General features: G+C 45.9%; 1 protein-coding gene across 15 annotated transcripts in view; it reads left to right on the forward strand.

Moving 5' to 3' along the window:
* The window catches only part of LOC144124478 (uncharacterized), a 254,597-nt gene extending 236,551 nt beyond the window's left edge, over nucleotides 1-18,046 (forward strand). For 13 of the 15 annotated variants that reach the window (XM_077657171.1, XM_077657174.1, XM_077657165.1 and 10 more), the window contains 2 exons: nucleotides 15,297-15,383; nucleotides 15,662-18,046. In XM_077657171.1, coding sequence (XP_077513297.1) covers nucleotides 15,297-15,383; nucleotides 15,662-17,017 — 1,443 coding nt within the window. In that variant the 3' untranslated portion in view covers nucleotides 17,018-18,046. Of the gene's footprint in view, nucleotides 1-10,509; nucleotides 10,709-15,296; nucleotides 15,384-15,661 lie in introns of those variants that run through there. The other 2 variants (XM_077657172.1, XM_077657170.1) reach the window with 2 other exon arrangements.
* Nucleotides 18,047-18,649: the final 603 nt, after the last annotated feature.

An 18,649-nucleotide genomic window follows, 5' to 3' on the forward strand; every position in this document is an offset into this window, starting at 1 on the left:
CCTTGATGCTGAGTTTATATTCGCGTAGGAGTTTATAATGATACATTTTAGTTATTGGAATGACCTTAAGATTTCTGAAGATAAATTTACTTGAGTAAAACTTAGGCAAATTATTAATGATCCGTAAAACCTTTTTTTGCATCCTTAAAAGACTACTAAGGTTTTTGTCGGTCGTTGTGCCCCAGACTAAATGAGAATAGTTCATGTAAGAAGAAAATAAGGCATAATAAATGGCTAGTTTTGCAGACATTGGAAAGACATAACGATTTCGACTGAGTATACCTGTTATGGAACATAATTTCTGCAAAATATGGTTTACGTGGTCATCCCATTGCAACGTCTTGGAAAAGAAAACGCCCAATACCTTTATTATTTCGACGACCTCAATCCTTGTACCTCTAAACAGAAGATCGTAATCGGTAGATAGCTGCTTACCCTTAGGGTGAAAAATTACTGCTTTTGTTTTTTTTGTATTAATATTCAGTTGATTACTGTCTGTCCATGCTTCCAACTTTTTTAAGGCTATGTTTCCTTTAACGAACGCGTCAGCACAAGAGGATGAAGGCACAAATATACTAGTGTCGTCTGCATATATAACAAACTTCAGGTCAGATGATATACATACTATATCATTAATGTATAAATTAAAGAGTAAGGGACCAAGAATACTTCCTTGAGGTACGCCTGCGACTATTGCTTTCTGATTAGATATTAAATGGCTTACTTGAACAAATTGTTTTCTGTGAGAGAGATAACTAATTAACATATTAAGTGCATGTCCTCTGATACCGTAGTGATGTAATTTATCAAAAAGAATAGAGTGATTAATGTTGTCAAAAGCCTGCGTAAAGTCAACAAAAATCCCCAGAACGTAGTTTTTATCCTCGAAGTTTTGCAAAATGTATTCTTTTTGATCAAGAAGTGCCAGTTCTGTGGACCGATGTTTTTGGAAGCCATACTGCGATTTTGTGATTATATCATATTTGTGGCAGAAACGTGAAAGTTGTTTGAATAGGATTTTTTCCAGACCTTTAGAAAACACAGGCAATATTGATATGGGGCGGTAGTTCGAAACATCTCGATTATCACCCTTTTTTTTGTATAGCGGAATCACTCGAGCCACTTGCATTTTTGTTGGATAAACTGCAGTTGAAAGGCAAAGATTATATATGTAGGTTAGTATGGGACTTATAACGTCAAGGACATATTTCACTGGACTAATTTGCACATCGTCAGCGTCGCAGCTACGCGAATTTTTCAAATTTGCAAACACAGAGCAAACTTCTTGAATGTCGGTTGGTTCCAAGAAAAAAGTATTGGTGTTAGCTGTACTTTGCATTGTGTTGTTTCCTGAAGGGCGTGCAGTCACATTCCTGTTAACAAAGAACTCGTTAATAGCATTAACCATTGCGTCCCCTCTCAGCGTTTTTCCGTCATGTATAATCTCTACTACAGAATCTTTTTCCTGCCCACGTCCCATAAGAGCATTCATTTTACTCCATAATTCACTCATTCGACCTGAACACATAGAAAAGTAACGAAAGTAGTAGGCGTCCCTGCACTTTTTCAGTTCTTTATTTAAAACATTACGGAAACGTTTAAAAGCTAGAAGGTCCGCCTCATTACGGGAATTCATAAATTTTTTGAAAAGTCGATCTTTTTTATGGATTTTTTTATGAAGTTCACGGGTCATCCAAGGTTTTTTATAATTTTTGTTTTTTACACGTTCCTTACGAATGAAATGCTTTTTATAGATACATAAGAAACGACCCATAAACGCTTCATATGCAGCATTTGCATCAGCAATGTTCCGGATGTAGTCCCAGCTTGTAGTTTCTAACTCTGTACGGAAAGAGTCTAGTGTTTTCTGTGAAATCAACTGACAAAACATCGCAGGGCTCTCTGTTGTATTAAACGGATTAGTGTCAACCTTGCAACATATTGCCATATGGTCACTAATGGAACAGGGAAGAATAGCTGTAGTGATGGACCCTATATCATAATTAGCTAGGAACAAATCTATAGTAGTTTCTGAAGTAGGTGTCAACCGAGTAGCCATATTTATAAGGTTAGAGCAGGCATTGCTACTAAGCAGATTTTCAAATTCAACTTTTCTGGAGGTATTACATGACATGTCAATATTAAAGTCACCGCCAATAATGACATTATAATGATTTTCATTTACAAATGTTAACATATTGTCTAGGAACTCAAAAAAATCACACACATTGCCATCTGGAGGACGGTAGCATGCTGCAATAACGATATCTTTTGCCTGCACACACACAATTTCATAACTATCTGTAACAGCAGAGAAGTCTGCCAATAAACGGGCTTGTAAGGAGTTTTCTACAAGAAGAGATACGCCCCCACCACGGCGCTTGGTTCTATGAACATAAAATGTTTTCAAGGTAGGAAGGTAAAACGCATCCGTTTCATGAGCTTGCCAGGTCTCGGTAAACATAAGTACATTGAAGCAATTCTGTATTCTATTATATAAGCACTCAAGTTCAGCAGTTTTGTTTTGTAGAGACTGAACGTTTAAGTGGAAACAACGCAGGAGAGTGTCTCTATTTCCATATTCTTTGGTTAGCTCATCCAAAGATATGTATCCCAAATGCGCCATTGAACTTGGAATTTAGACAGAAAAAAGGCAACACAGCACAGACACAAGACTCAGGTGACCAGGTTTGAGAGATCACTTTCACATTTGATGACTACGGCGGAGTCCCCAGGCCTTCTGCGCACCAGGACCTTTCCGTTTGAGTGCCAGGCAAAGTCATAGTCATGCGATTTAGCCCATGCCTTGACAGCTACCAGGAGCGCTTTTGAACGCTTTGTCATGTTTTCTGTGATATACCTCTTTCCCTCGGAATCCCTCAGAGCTTTTCTTTTTTCCAACCATGCATCTCTTAGGTCCTGGCGCGCAAACCTCACGATCACGGCTTTTGTGTACCCGGGCTTCGCGGGCAGCCTATGAACAGCTAGAACGTCCTCCTTTACGAGTTGATGCATGTTCAACTCGTCCGCAAGTTCATTGACTTTAGCAAGGAGGTCTTCATCTTGAGATTCCGCTAGACCATGTATTTCAATGTTTAACCGCCTACTCCGCCACTCAAGCTCGTCAACATCCATTTGCAGTCGCGCCAGGCCCCCAATGTCTTCCTCTCTCTCAATTCGGTCAATTCGTGCCTTAATGTCTTTTATTTCCTTTCCCTGTTGCTTTAACTTTTCTTGCACTGCATCGAACTGGTTCGATAACATCTGGATCGATTGTTCAATGCCATCTACTTTGTCTGTTAGTGGGAGAAGGGATGACAATTTCCGGTTGATCTCTAATACGAGGGACTTTAGTTCAGCGTCCTCCTTTCCAAAAGCCACGGGACCGTCGTCCCGAGCGCCACTTGGCCTGCACATTGCACATTTCCAGGACTTTTTGCTTTTTTTAGAGTTGAACACTTCTTCAGTCATACCAGAACACTCAACAGCATGAAAATGAAATTTGCAGTCACAGCAAACTATTGAAGGCTCGTCATCACGAAGCGCCACGCGACAAGTACAGCACCGAGGCATGGCTCGCAGTTAAAGCACTGAACACTGTAGCAAGTTGGCAGCAACGGCAGCAAAAGCGCGTGATAACCGCGTGGTAAAGATAAGTGACGGTCACCAACCTGCATGTGCAGAAGAACGGCGTTACGGACGTGTTGCTCGAGCTGCCGTCGCTGCCAAAATGCGTGACGAAACACGCCCCCCTGTAGCAGTCCGGAACACAGATGTCTCTGCTGGTGGCGAAATGGTTGCCAGGAGCGGTCGCAGACGCGCCGCCGAATGGTCCGGAATGGTCCGGAACGTTGAGAACGGTGACTGGCAAACAAAATCACTGTCCAGTCTTCGGCAGAAAAGGCTTGCAAAAGCACGAAGGTGGGTAGGCAGCCGCAAGAATTTCCGGCTGGCACCGATCAACCTGCATGTGCAGAAGAACGGCGTTACGGACGTGTTGCTCGAGCTGCCGTCGCTGCCAAATCGAAGAGCGATGTCCAACCAAACGATGGCACTGTTGGTACCACCCACAGCAGGGCGGTCCTGATGTTCTCTTTCAGCTTGGTCGATGGAAAGGGAACAGGACCCGGTCACGTTGTCGTCCACACGGGCTCCAGGTGGGCGCGCACGTTGGTCCGGACTGCGCCCATGTGGAACAGGAAGGCGCCTGCGTGACACAGGAATGCGGGCTGTCGCCCAGGAGGTGTTGAAAGATCTCGTACTTCGTTGTCTGATGACCGGAACGTGGAACCTTTGTCGATGGCGCAGCTCTCGGACAATTGTTCAACCCCAGCGTGACTGAAGAGGACAACACTCCGTTCGTCGAACCGATGGCATGTTCGAACACGTGGGGACGCTATTAACGTCGCTGCTTCCGACATTCCTACAGCCACGTTTCTTCCAGAGGGCTCATTCACCTTCCCGGTGGTTTTCAAGGAATCCTCCTCATGTCAAACTTCGCCGAACTCAACAGCAGGTAGGGAGCGCGAGCACAACAACGAGGAGGGATACCAGTGTATCCCACATCCTCTATAGTGGTTTGAGCCTTTTTTGCGAGAGGTGCGGGTTTTGATCTTCAGTGCCGCCAGGTATCGACCGGTGATTCTATATGTACAAGTGCTTCTGTGCAGGGCACGCTTTTACTGGGTTCTCTTCTGCTCTGGTTTGCTCGCCCTTCGATAGCATTTAATTTTTTGCTCCCAATTTTGCCTTTTCAGTCAGCTTTTATTCGAAATTTTCTTTCGCTGTTTCGCTCCAATGCCTGCTATAACTATGTGTTCGGCTGATGTGTCTTTATAAATAAATAAGAGACAATATTATTAAGCACACTTTGATAGGTGAACAGTTTGTGTCAACATTAAGCAGTATTCCCTCCGTCACAAAAAAAACATTGAAGTTTATGATATTGCCGATGTTACCAAACAGTTAAAAGGTTATGTACTTCATAGCATTAAGAAATTCATTATGCTAAAAAAACTTCAAACAATATTTGCAACGAAAACTATACTTCACAGATTTTCTAGAGTTCCGTATGAGATTATTAGTTCTGATTTTTGTGAAATTCGACGCCTTTAATTCTGCAAATAGAACAGCAGGTACTGGGTTAGATATGAGCATTAGCTGAATGATAAATGCTGAGAAATGTTTAAGCATTTTAAAATCCACAAAGCATGCGAACTATAATGTAAGAAATTTGGTCGGCATCGCATGCGTGGATGCCTGGTATTGCGCAGCGCCATCTCGCTGTATTAAAAGCAGGCATCAGATAATTTTACTCGCATGCCGTCAAACCAGAGAAGAAAATAGAAATTGCCGAAAGAAAAAATTTCAGTCGTGCGCCGGAACCCTTCAGAAAACCACAATCCAAGAAGGCTGCCTAAAGATCGGGTTACCTTTTGCGTCCGCAGAAAAAGTACTTCATTTTCAGCAACATTTACCACTGAAATACATTTTTACCGTTATCTGAAATTCTTACTCTAATCGAAATTATTGTTCCCGTTGTTTCGTACTCATTTACCTTGGCGTAAACGCCGTAGTGAGAGCGCAGCGAGGTGGGTAACAGGTGTTGAAAACAAAAAAAAGCTCCATGAAGGAGCCCCTTCTTCGCAGTGGAGATGAACTCCTTTCCATCGACGACTCGATGGACGCTGCCCAGGCCTGCATGGGAACGAAATTGCTGGACTTGCACACTTATTCAGTAAATGCTCGTGCAACAATATAGATTTTTAATTTCACGTATTTTCCACAAGTACTCGCAAACCCAGATACAGAATTACAAGGAAGTAATGCTACTGACTTAAAAGTTGCGTTGCGAATTTTCAATATTATATCGGACTAGGCATACACCAAGCTTGGTGCCATAGGCATAGCATCCTAAACGGTACTCGGTTCGCTCTTAAGCTGACAGGGCAGCTAAGGCTCCCGGAGTGGTGTAGCCTGCTCTTTCTGCTTGCGAGCATGTCTTCCTAGCACACCCAGCGCACACGCACTATTTCCCTCACCGATGGTTCGGGTGAAACTGTATGCGAAACAGAATGCGCCAATATGTTCAACGCAGCCTTTTCTTCCGTGTTTGCGAATGAAAGATATCCGGCATTTCCGCCAAACGCCCCAGCTATTCAAGATACTATGCCTTCTCTTACGTTTTCTTCAGCAGGAATTTCGTCACTAATTGAAAACATTAAACTTTCATCATCGGCAGGAACTGACAATATCAACGCTAAAATACTGATTAATACCAAAGATTTATGTTCATCTCTGTTGTGCTTGTTATTCGCTCAGTCACTCTTCACAGGTCAACTGCCCATAGACTGGAAAATTGGGAAGGTCATTCCAGTCTACAAATCACGTAACAAGAACTCGCCACTTAATTACCGTCCCATCTCTCTAACTAGTATTCCCTGCAAAATCATGGAACACGTCATCTATACCCATATCATGGCATTCCTTGTTTCGAACAACTTTTTTCAACCTGCTCAGCACGGGTTTCGCCGGGGTTATTCCTGCGAGACCCAACTTGCTACGTTCATTCACGATCTGCATGCTAACCTTGATTGTAACCTACAGACTGACATCGTATTTTTAGATTTTGCAAAAGCCTTTGATAAAGTACCCCATAAACGCCTGCTGATAAAACTTTCCCAATTAAATTTGCACCCCCCCATTTTGAAGTGGATTGAAGAGTTTTTAACTAATCGTTCGCAGTTTGTCTCCGTTAACAATAAGAGCTCGAACTCACTCCTAGTAACGTCGGGCGCTCCACAGGGATCTGTGCTTGACCCACTACTGTTTCTCATATACATTAATGATCTGCCTTCAAACGTAACATCTAACATACGCATGTTCGCTGACGATTGTGTACTTTACCGCGCTATTCTCACCAATGCTGACCAATCTTCTCTTGAACATGATCTCACTGCTGTTCAGGAGTGGTGTAATGTAGCTAATGGAACTTAACCTACGTAAATGTAATCTTTTGTCCATCAGCCGCCGCCGCAATCCTCTAATTTTCTCTTACGAAATATCAGAAGTTCCCCTACAACTAATTCAGTCATACAAGTACCTAGGCATAACAATTTCTAGCGATCTTTCTTGGAGCTTGCATGTTACTAACGTAATATCGTCAGAAAACAAGGCGCTAGGTTTTCTCAAGCGTCATCTTCACCATGCTGCAAAACATGTAAAGTTATTAGCTTACAAATCATCCGTTAGGTCCAAACTAGAATTTGCATCGCCCATTTGGAATCCTCATCAATCTTACCTCATCAATGGCCTCGAATCTCTTCAAAATCGCGCTGCTCGCTTCATTAATTCATCGTAATCTTATGATATCAGCGTTTCCTCCTTAAAAACAGCATCCGGATTATCACCCTTATCGCTCAGCCGTCGCATTGCCCGCCTGTCTTTATTTCACAAATTCTTCCACAGCCCTATGCACATAGCACCTTATATTCATCCCCCAGCACGCATATCTCATCGCACCAGCCATCACCTACAAGTTGCCCGTCCACGCTCACGCACCGTCACATTTTGTAATTCCTTCTTTCGTCGTGCAGCTGCAGACTGGAACGGCCTTCCAAACAACGTTGCCATCATCACTTGCTCAAGTCTTTTCGCTGAAAATGTAAAAACTTTTCTGTCATTGTGAATATGCGCTTTTAATTGTTGCCACCCCTTATGGAGCACCCCTCTTTTGGGGCCTTTAAGGTGATAAAATGAAATTAAACATGCTGATTCTTCAAAATCGAGACGCGCGCACAAAGCTATCTCAGCTCACTGCAGGCATACCGGACCTCAAAGCCATCACGCCCAAGTGCGGCGGGTGCAGCAGGAGCTTAAAACAACCGCCTCGCACGGCTGTGTAGAGTAAGGAGAACGCGCAAGTAGAGCCGACTGGAGAGCAGCAGCAGGGACAGATGAAACGGTTGGAGGCCGAGGGAGGGGCGAACGCACCTACCATAGGTACTACAGGGCAATACGGCAGGGAACACGCCAGCCCCTCGCGATGCGGGCCGTTCGATCTCCAGTGGCTGTTTCAAAACTGAAGGCAGGCAACGTCTTGAGCAGAACGATGCGTGGTACTTTTGAAACAGTAAGCAATTTAAGATTAGTAACCCTGATTCAATTTGAAAGCGGAGTAGGAAACAAACGAGCACTTTCGTGTGCAAAGCACGTCTAAAAGCAGACCGCACAAAAGCACGGCAGCACGTTGTTTAGAAGTGTCACAAACACGCAATCGGCTCGCATTGGAACGGGCTGGCGTGTTGTCTTCACCCGTGCAAGGCTGCCTCTATTGTTGGGGAGGACCGGGCTCAATAATAACGGGCATAGGAATGTCCCTAGAGATGGTGGGGATACGACGGGACCGTAGAGAGAAACGCCGGCCGCCAGGGCGTGGTGGCACGAACGAGACACTCCGCGCTTGCATCATTCAGCTAGTACCTAAAGGAAAGTGTAAGCAGGCATAGTAAAAATGCAGTACACCTACCATAACAGGGCGCACTTGGTCTTAGACTGCAGCGGCTTTCACTTGGGCTCAGGAGGCCGCCCCCACCTGGGGGCCACATCAAGCCCACCTACCCTGAATCCCGACATTCTATGGCAATAAAATTGTTTCTCTCCCTCTGTCTCTATCCACGAATCCAAGCTTAGCAATCTCCTCTCCAATGCGAAAAACAAAATGGCGGGAGGACACCAAAAAAGCAAGTTCCGCACAAACCGACGACACCAAGATCACACGATGACGCCATACAAGGGCGCATCGCGATAAGTTATTGGTCGTACGACAAACGGCAGTGAACCAGAGCGCTGAGCTTTTTGCTTATTTTTTCCCCCACTCCTCGTTCTCCTTCTTCATACTCCCCATTAGCGTCTTCTTCGTATGACGACCAAGTCCTGTCAAGATTGACAAAATGATGACCCTCAAAGTAATAGCAAGTTCTCACAGTGCATCGAGGAGGTGATAAGATCAGTGGAACCCAGCCAAGGCGCAGCATAGCAAAAGAGGCCATGCGCACTGCTCATCCTGGCACTGTTCAGCAAGCTAGCTGCATACCCAATTCGCGACGAAGAACGGAGCGCCAGCGTCTAACTATGCGCCGAAGCCCCGTGTCAGCCCTGCTTGAGGCGAGATAAGCCTGCTTTGAGTGATACCGGACATAGCAGGCTGAGTGGTGCCACATAAAATCGATACGGTAGCGTCGAGCACCGATTCTCGGCGTGGAACGGCCCAGTGGGGCTTGTGGGAGGTTCGTTACACCCAGTAGGAAGAAAATTTAACTTCGTAAAAACTGGGTGACCCCTTCAGAGCCAGACCGGCAGATATGAAACTGGTCGAAAGGGCCCGACGGTCGACGAGAATGAACTGCCACCCACATGCCGTCGTTGCATTCTTCCTCTTCCTCGTAAAAACGAGTTCTTAAATGAATGGACGCCCATGTGAGCCACCTAGGGGGTTGAATATTTGTTCATTACATTCATTATTTCATTTTAAATAGGTATGATCATAGCTATTACAAATGCCTCTTAGGAAGCCACAACGGAGTCTATGCTATTAAAATATTAACGTATTCATTTTATCATGCTGTTTGAGCTCATGTTAGCTTTTTTTATAGAAAGATGACAGCCTGAATGACCCATTTTTGTGTTTTCATTGTACAGCTTGTACACACCACACACCCCCCGTCCTAGAGCACTAGTGGCTCTAAATGTCCGTGCTACCTAGAACAAAAGAATGATGCATGACTTTACTACTTTGAAATATATACTATTGAAATGTTTAAACGCGCTTCTATGCAGCTACTTAAACATAACGTCTTTTTTGCTTTTCGGGAAGCGATGATCAAATTGAATCTCAGCTTCCGCTGAGATGCACCTCTGTGTCATGATTTCACGTTCTTTTTACACTGTATTATATTCATCCGCCTCAGAATTTAATTGCCTACCTAACATAATCTATGAACTAGCAGTCTATGCTCTGCGACCCCAAGATATGCCTTTTCCGGTAAACCATGATGTCGAGTGTGCGCTAAGCTCGATGGCAACCAACTGTACCATCTCGATCAGCGCAGGTAGGCTCGGCTGATTCTTCAGCATTTTTTGTGCTCTGTGCCACTGCTTGAGCAAAGTGGGCCAGCAAGGCTCGCGTGCGCCCAGTCGCCCACCGCGACCACGCAACGGACGCTGGTGGCCGGAAGCGCCCCGCCGTGTAGTGACCTTGCTGACGTCATGACGGGCCCCGTGCGCCACGCCATCGAGCAACGCTTCATCTCCTTGCATAATGCCGTACTCTGGCGCCTCATTAGCTGCTGGGGCGGTTTCCGCCCTGGAAATAAGTGCGTTCCGGATGTCCGGCAGCACGCCAACAGACGCCTTTGCTTCCGGCACATTTTTGCGCTCGTTAAGTCGCTGATTTCCTGCTTCGCGTTTGAGGTTGCAGTTGAGGAGAAAGCGACGAACGTAAAATGAAGGAAAAACCAGAATATGCGGGGGGCTGACTAGAGGTAAGGGAAGTTGTGCTTCTGTCCGTTCGGACTGTCACCAATGACGCACAATGATGTGTTACAGGTAACAGTCTCTCTACAGTCGTCAGAAAATATACGCCATTAGCGGCTCCAGGAAACAAATTTCACCCTACAAGACAGCTGCTGTTCGCGGACTAATGAAAAGCGTGAGTCCTAGAAAGTGATGCTAACTTGCAGCTACAAACTGGCTAGCTTTAGGATGCACTTAATGAAGGTTATGTAGTTGAGTCCCTATAGTAGGCACAAATAAATTTTCATGCCATGCAAAAAGCGTCGTTTTTTCAGGACAGAAAAATAGGAAAAAGCAGTTTAAAGAAGAGAAAGGTGAGGAAATTGGCTGAGTAAATTATTTTGACGGGCGAGATTCTCAAGCTGACTGGCTTCTTTTAAACAGAGTAAATATGCGCATCGCATGTTATACCAGTGAGTACCAAATTACAGTGGTGTATTCGTGTAGGAGTGGGCTTTTCGTGTAGTAGTGGGCTAGAAATAGTAATTGCAAATAACCTTAATTGTACTATATTTAGTAATTGTAACTACAGTAGTGAAGTGCATCAAACAAGCTGTCATATGAAGAATTTTCTTCGAAATGAGCCAAATCCAGGCACCAAATTGGAGTGAAGTTCAGACGAAACTGTAAATCCTCTCATGAATTTTCCTTCGAAAAAGTGTCGAGACTGAATGGGCAATACAACTAGAATTTTAAAGCATATCTCGTAACAGCTTACAATTCGTTGCTACAGCAATAAACTTGCATGTTTTCGTGAATTCGGCTCATTTCAAAAATAAACTAATCTGCTATCCAATAAGACAAAATTCAGCCGCACCATGAATCACATTAGAGGCAACCGAGCAGAATATTACAAGCTCCTATATGTGCCCCTCTTAAATGACAAAAGAAAGACAAGTGACAGCATTCGGAGCATTCTTGGCCGGTACTCTCAGGTTGTGAATAGCACCTTACCAGTGTCTGTGAAAAAGAACGTATAGAATAGTTTATCTTGGCAGCATGAAGTTGGAACATGGAGACTAACAAATGGTGTTGAAATTAAATTAAAGGCAGCGCAGCGATTTCTGGAAAGGAAAACAACTGCCACAGAGTTTGGAGACAGGGAGAAAGCATAGTGTGCATTGAAATAAACGTGAGCCACTGGTATTGCCACAGTGGTGGTTACCACAGGAAGAGGTTTAAAAATATGTGGGCCTCTTTGACAAACCGGATGCGCAGCGCAACTCAAACTGCTTATAGAATAGAGTTGTTTAGAAACACCTGGAGGAAAAGCTAGCAGCACTACACTTCATCCACAAAGGGCATGCCGGGAAGATAAGGTTTCGTGTTTGCCTTGGCTAGTGTTACGCCGAAAACGTGGTATTATTAGTTGAAGCAATAGCATTCTGCTCGAAGCAAATCTCCAAGAAATACCGTAAAAGCTTTTATACTAGCCTTAAATTGAACTATCACTTCCGTTAAAGTCACTGAAGAAGGGAAAAAGACACTAATGAAAATTTATTCTGCCCACAGCGGAGAGCATCGCAGTGGCAGAAGCCGTGTTTTTGGAACCAACACTAGCGAAGCTAAATACGAAGCCTCCTTTTCGTGGCATGCCCTTGATGGATGAAGTGCTCTTTAGGAAATTCGCATAGACGGCGACGCCACTTTTTCTTCTAGCAACTTTTGAAAAACTCTATGGTTTATACGGGCGAACTTTTGCCCGTAGATAGAAAACAATTCGGCGGTTATGATGGCAGCAAGTGCAGGATTCGCTCGCTGAAGATCAAAATGACATTAGCTCTCAGCTGCGCACTATTTAATGGTGACTGAGGAGTTTCTAGATGCTAAAAAAGTAAGAGCAATCTTGCTAATAGAAGCTGTCTTTTGAGATCATGAATGCTCCGCAATTACCTGGTGGCGTCCCGTGGAAAGACCAGAAATTGATGATGGCCGGCAGCGGTTTACACGGGTAGTTTATGTTGGGAAATGATGGGGCTGCGGTGCCTAGCTCTGGTCAGGGTTAATAGGAGGTCACCTAAGGAGCTCTTTGTACTGCACTTGATGTCATTAAGCGCTAGGTTGTGACGACAACAGTCCAGTAGAACAGCACGGCGTGCACAGTTCACCGCTCACTCATGTCGGGACTGTTTTTCCTGGCAATGGTGGACCATCTGTGAAAGCACCTGCAGGACAGGTGAACAACTGGTGAGAACACGCGAGGTCTGGATCGTTGTCAGATTCACGGGGCGGAAACCTTTTGCTCGAGCAGGGTTCAGCAAAGCTGCGGAGCGCTTATCATACGCTAAGTGAGAGCCTCAGATTACGTAGTTTAAAGCGGGTGCGATGGCAGTGAATTGAGAAGGAAAATAAACAAAACGATACTGAATAGTACCAAGGATGGCTCGAAGTGCTGGCCACAGGCCTCTAGGGCTCAGGCCTCGCTGTTACAGCGCACAGATGCGCACTTATGCCGGCAAGGAGTCTCAAGAAGGACAGTTACCCTTATTTGCCCACCGGGCATCTGGATGAGAGCTACTCGCGAAAATGCGTACTTGGCGAAATCGGCCGGTAACGGCGACACTTCATTTTATTCTTGGAAGCTTTCTGGCTTAAATCATGTCTGCTTTGATTAGAAGTAGTCTTTTTTTATTAGAATGCCGTAAACAATCGTTATAGTCAGACGGCAATTTGTCTTCAGTGCCCCTTTGTTTTTACCGCCCACCTCTGATGGAGTCAGTGACAAGCGTTTGGTCGGCGTCTGCCGTTTTATCTTTTGAAATGAGTTACGAGCGTTTTCAGTACAGCCACGTTCTGGTCACCTTGAGGCGCCTACCTCTACACATAAACAATCGTGTAACTTCCTTACGCTGTGTGCCGCCCTGTGCAAGTACGAAATCACTTGTCTCTTTTTTTCAATCTGTCATTGCCTGGTCTGCATATTAACCGGCTGATTTGCTTTCGAGTTTAAGGGAGGCACAGTAAAGATCGTATTTGTACAGACACAGTAAACAACAAAATGGGAAAAGCTTGTGCCGCGGATGAGAGTGTCAGAATTAAAATGGCATTGTCTCATGCGTTATTTTGAGAGAAGAGGAGGGCCTTAATGAAGTTCCACTTTCCTACGGCAAGAATTATATCATCCAGACAGGGTGGTGGATAATGTACGCTTTAGACAGCGCCTTATTTCGCTTTATATATAGGCAAGCTAAAATCTCGTCCCTCAATGTCACAAGTGTAGCTGCGGCAAGAATTATATCATCCAGACAGGGTGGTGGTTAATGTGCTCTTTAGACAGCGCCTTATTTCACTTTTAATATAGGCAAGCTAAAATCTATACCCTCAATGTCGCAAGTGTAGCTGCCAATTGGAATTCGCCTACACGCAGTTAATTTTGAAGAAAACGATTAGGCTAAGAAGATGACGGGAGAAATGAATAATGCGGGAACCTTATTTGAATATTAAAAGGAGTGCCTTCAATAGACTCACCACCTCACTTGCAAGCACTAAGGATATCATCCTGTAACCGACGACACTAACGTTTAAGTTTTCTTTTCTTCTCCTGATTTATCGCTATTTATTTTTCTAAAAACACAAGGCTCCAAACGTTATCTCAATGGCTAGACGCTAACCAGTTGAGTTTAAACGATACAAAAACTAAATACATTCTGTTCACTTCCATGAACAAGCCATACATGTCTCGTACATTGCAGATCAATTCTCATATACTAGATAAAGTATATGAACATAATTTTCTATGCGTCCAATTCAATAAAGACCTCTGCTGGGCAAATCACGTGAATTCCGTGAAAAAATAACATCACTCAAGCGGTAGGCTTACTCAATAAAGTTCGAGCGTATCTGCCTCAGAAATTAAAACGTCAGCTGTTCTTTGCTTTAACGCATTCCCGCTTGCAATATTGCATTCTAGTCTGAGTTTCACATCCCGATCAAATTTAAAAAGCTTATTTGGTGTGTAAAAGAAAGGCTTACGATTTATTCATAATTTGTCTAAATATAAACATCTGCATATTATCTACATGTGAACTGCTGGCTGCTTTATTCCATTTCATTTTTTCTGTCATTTCTATATACGCTTGTTTTCCTCACAAAGCGATCAACTTACATTCTGCAGCGCTTAATTGCATTGCATTTTTTCTGTCTTTCTCGCTGCTGCAACCATGTTGAGTTACGATGAGCCCACCCGACTTTCCGCCCTCAATTTTTCCTGTTCCTCATTTTTGTCTTGCGAAATAAAAGCGCCATTAATCAGAGTGCTGTGCAGCGGCCGCGAAGAAGCTGCTTTCTTCTCAGAATAACAGATTTGGAAGACAGTGATAGAGGGAGAAAGGACACAAAATCTGTATACAAGCAACAGGAACGGTGCCTTCTGTTAAAAATACGCTACTACAACCGAATTAATCTCAGTAAAAATATTACTTTTAAAGAAGGCATCGTTTCATCTACTCTCGAGTTGTTTCAGCTTACGGCGGAGAACGCCATGATTCTCTAATCTATTCCATGTCTCTGAGCTAGCTACCGTAAAGGACAATATCGTCCCAAATGGTTATTTCTGTTCCTACAATTTAGAGAGAAATTAGAGGTCTCGAGTGCATCCAAGCAGCTGCCTGTTGCCTTTGAGGTGTAAAATATTTACGCTTAAAATTTATTTCGCTGTTCATTGTCTGCAAGCCGTCCTCTGTGGATGTTGTCTAACGCGAAGGCTGGTTTTCCTGTCTGCGCAGCTGCAGATGATCCTTTACCTCCTGGTGCTCCGGGCTACGGCGACGGCGGAGGAATCGGCCAACAGCATCTTGCACCGACAACAAGATGTCGGTGCCCCGTTTTTGTACTGAAAGCTTCCTATTGAACAATAAGCAGCATGCGGTATTGTTTCGTTGCGGACCGCACAAAGCTAACGGTTTTGTCTTGGGGTCGCACGGAGGAAAAGCAGGGCCTATATTCAAGCATTCTCTGATGAAGTTCTATCACTCTGTAGCTGCTTAGAGTGAACATTTTCATAAACTGCGGCTGAGTAACAGTTATTCTTTCCTAGAAGGAATATTAAAAGGGGCGCATTGCTTACGCTGTCGTATTGTTCTGCCCGCAGGACCATGGAAATTACGAGTTCGGGTTCAACATTGACGGCCTATCGTGGGACCAGTTCCAGCGAGAGTCCGGCGACGCGCTGGGCCGAAAGACCGGTGCTTACGGTTTCCGCGACGCCGACGGCCGCCTTCGGCTCGTAGAGTACGTGGCTGACGAGCTCGGTTTCCGGGTCAAGGTGCAGACCAACGAGCCTGGAACTAGGGGCAGCACAATGCCGTCGGCAGTCGTCGACGCTTCTCCGGATGCGTCGGCGCAGTCGGAGAGCGCCGCCATCGTGTCACCGCCGCCCGCTCGACTCCTGCGAAGGCTGTCGCCAGCACCGCCGATTGTTCCGCGCACGCTGGCCGCGAAAGCTCCCGGCGATCCCAACGGGGAGGTAGCTGCTGCGCATAAAGACCAGGAGCGAGTCACTTCCTCACTCAGGCTGGCGCCCTCGAAAAGCTTGGCTGAAAAATTCGACGCACCGCTGGTACCGACCGGAGCTGTGAAGATGGAAGCATATACCGCTCTGCGGCAGTACCGCCCCAACATCTACCAGCTGGGCCGGCCGGTGTACTTGGGGAACGCTGCGCCTTACTACCGTCCACCCTACTCCATGAACCCCTCGGCTTATACTTCTCCGTACGCTTCCCAGCCTAGGGACAACGGCGTAAGGGGCGCGGCTCTTGTTCCCAAGGAGGTGAACGGCAGAGTCGTTGCTCAGGTAGCACTCATCAGAGCGGACGGGACGTTATCGACCGACGATCCGCACCGCGGCAGCACCGGGTACCCGCCGCAGATTCTCAACCACAGGGCTCCGCTTCCCGGATCGAGGCTCTTCTCAGAGCAGCAGAATGCGCCCAACATCGGCAACATCTTCCCCATCAACACCGTGCACCCCGCGAGCCTTGGCTTTCCTGCAGAACCGTCCCTTTTGTATGGACTCTCTTACAATCCTGACGGCCGGCAGTCGCTGCCGCCTCCCGTGCCCCAGCGACTTCCAGCAGGGCTCACCGTCAACTACTTCCTGGCCAACTCGCTACCGCTCACGGGACGACCAGAGCCAGTAACGGCGCCTCTCCAACAGACGCTGCCGCCTCCACCACCGCCCAGGGCTGTCCACGACACGTCGCAAAGAGCTGACCCTGAGCAATTTGTGCCGCAACAGCCGCCATTGCTTCCGTCCCCTCCTCCGGGCTACTATGGTCGGAGGCTCTACCCGCAGGCGCAGCCACGCCAGAGCGCCGGCTCGCATGATCTCCATCGTGACCTTCAGGTTGACCCACATCTCCTTCGGCAGTACGCCTATGCTGGGCAGGAGGGCTACGCCCGTCGGCTGCCTCAAGCATACACGCCGCAACAAGTGCCAGCAGCTTGATATGTTCCACGCGGGTCGCTCTCGTCACTCACGTGCTGGTTTCTCGACATCATGAGAGCAGCACGTTTCATGCTGACTTAACGGCGACGAGATTCACGCGCCCATTTGCTTTTTTAACGACAGTGGGGCTCTAACGTTTGCACCTTGAGGTAGCGCAATGAGCAGCACTTGTCAGGTCGACAACCATCACACTTGTTACCATTGAATTCATTTCGTGCCGTGGATGTGAGATGTAACATGCTAAAAACTCAGTCCACCCAATTAACTATGTACGATTTCCTTACCATGAATTATTTACGCACATGCACCCCATTATATGCTCCGAAGAGCGCACTGCGGGTATTTTTGCTCGACGCTTGTTGGACATGCCCTGTTGTATTCAGGGTTAATACAGGTGGCTTACTTAAGAGAATTGTACATAACACACAGTTCTCTATTACCCGAGCAGCGTCGAATACAAAGCTTATGAAGTTCGCTAGGAATTACAGAAAATTGGCGCATTTGCTTTCCCGGAAGAGTGCGATAATACGAAGGTTTATTATCGTCGAGTTTGAGCAGAAGATGGACAGCTGTGGGGCCCTCCGTGTTAAAGCATATGCGTACACTAGCATCTAACTTGCACTATTAAGTGAGAGAAGCTATGAACTCGATTGAAGTCTAAAGATATACGTATAGGCTAGTCGGCGGCGGTCTATTTCTCAAGGAAATACGCGCGAAAGGCGCGCCACAGTGACATGCGATGGGGCCTGTGTTAACGTTGCTCCTGTTTGGCACTCAAACAGCACGTTTGGCAACGGGCTGAGGCTCCGCTAAGGCCCTGATATGCTGATCATAAAGAACTTCCGTGGGGCCTGCGGCAAGCATGAGCTGCCGGGAACTGCACGAATGTACTGCAGATTTCGCGATAGTAATCCCAAAGCCTGGTAGCACAACACCTAAAGCAATAGCTGGCGCTGTGTGATTTTCGGTGCTTTGCGCGGCAGTGTCATGCTCGTGGTGTTGTAAATAAAAATATATTTTCCAGTTGTGTTCAAGACTATGTCAGTTACTCTAAGCTTCAGCCGCCTATGCTGGAGACAGACTTGTGTCTGCTTCGAAAAGCGAAGTAAAAAGTACATCAGCCAAGCTGCTGCTTAACATGAACAATTAAGCGAAAAGTTGTCCCCGTGGTGACGTTCCCACTGCTGCTCGATGCCTGCATAACGGCCGCGGATTCCAAGAACCGCTCGGGACCCGCTGTCTTCTTTGCAGGGAATAAATTAGCCGAGGAGTGCCGAATGACAGAAAACCCAATTCAGTTCAATGTGTTAGGTTTAAACGACGATCAAGGGTATTTATAACACTGACGTAGAGCGACTGCAACACTAAAACACTGTATTTAGATCTAACACAACAATGACATGGTAACCGCTCTATTTTGTTGCACATGCGAACAGGCGCACATAGCGCAGCCAGCCGCTCTGGAGTCTCACCATACACTTCTCAGGGCAACAAGTTCTAGGCCCTCTTCGAAGCCGGCTGGTAGCGGCGTCGGTGAGACGAGTGCAAGTGAGCTGCAGTAGCAGCCGCAGGGCAATGTTCACTGTTTCCTGCTGCGTTTCGAGCTGCCTTTTCAAACTGAATCTGCCCTTT

This window comes from Amblyomma americanum, chromosome 3, assembly GCF_052857255.1.
Source record: "Amblyomma americanum isolate KBUSLIRL-KWMA chromosome 3, ASM5285725v1, whole genome shotgun sequence".
Lineage (NCBI taxonomy): Eukaryota > Metazoa > Arthropoda > Arachnida > Ixodida > Ixodidae > Amblyomma > Amblyomma americanum.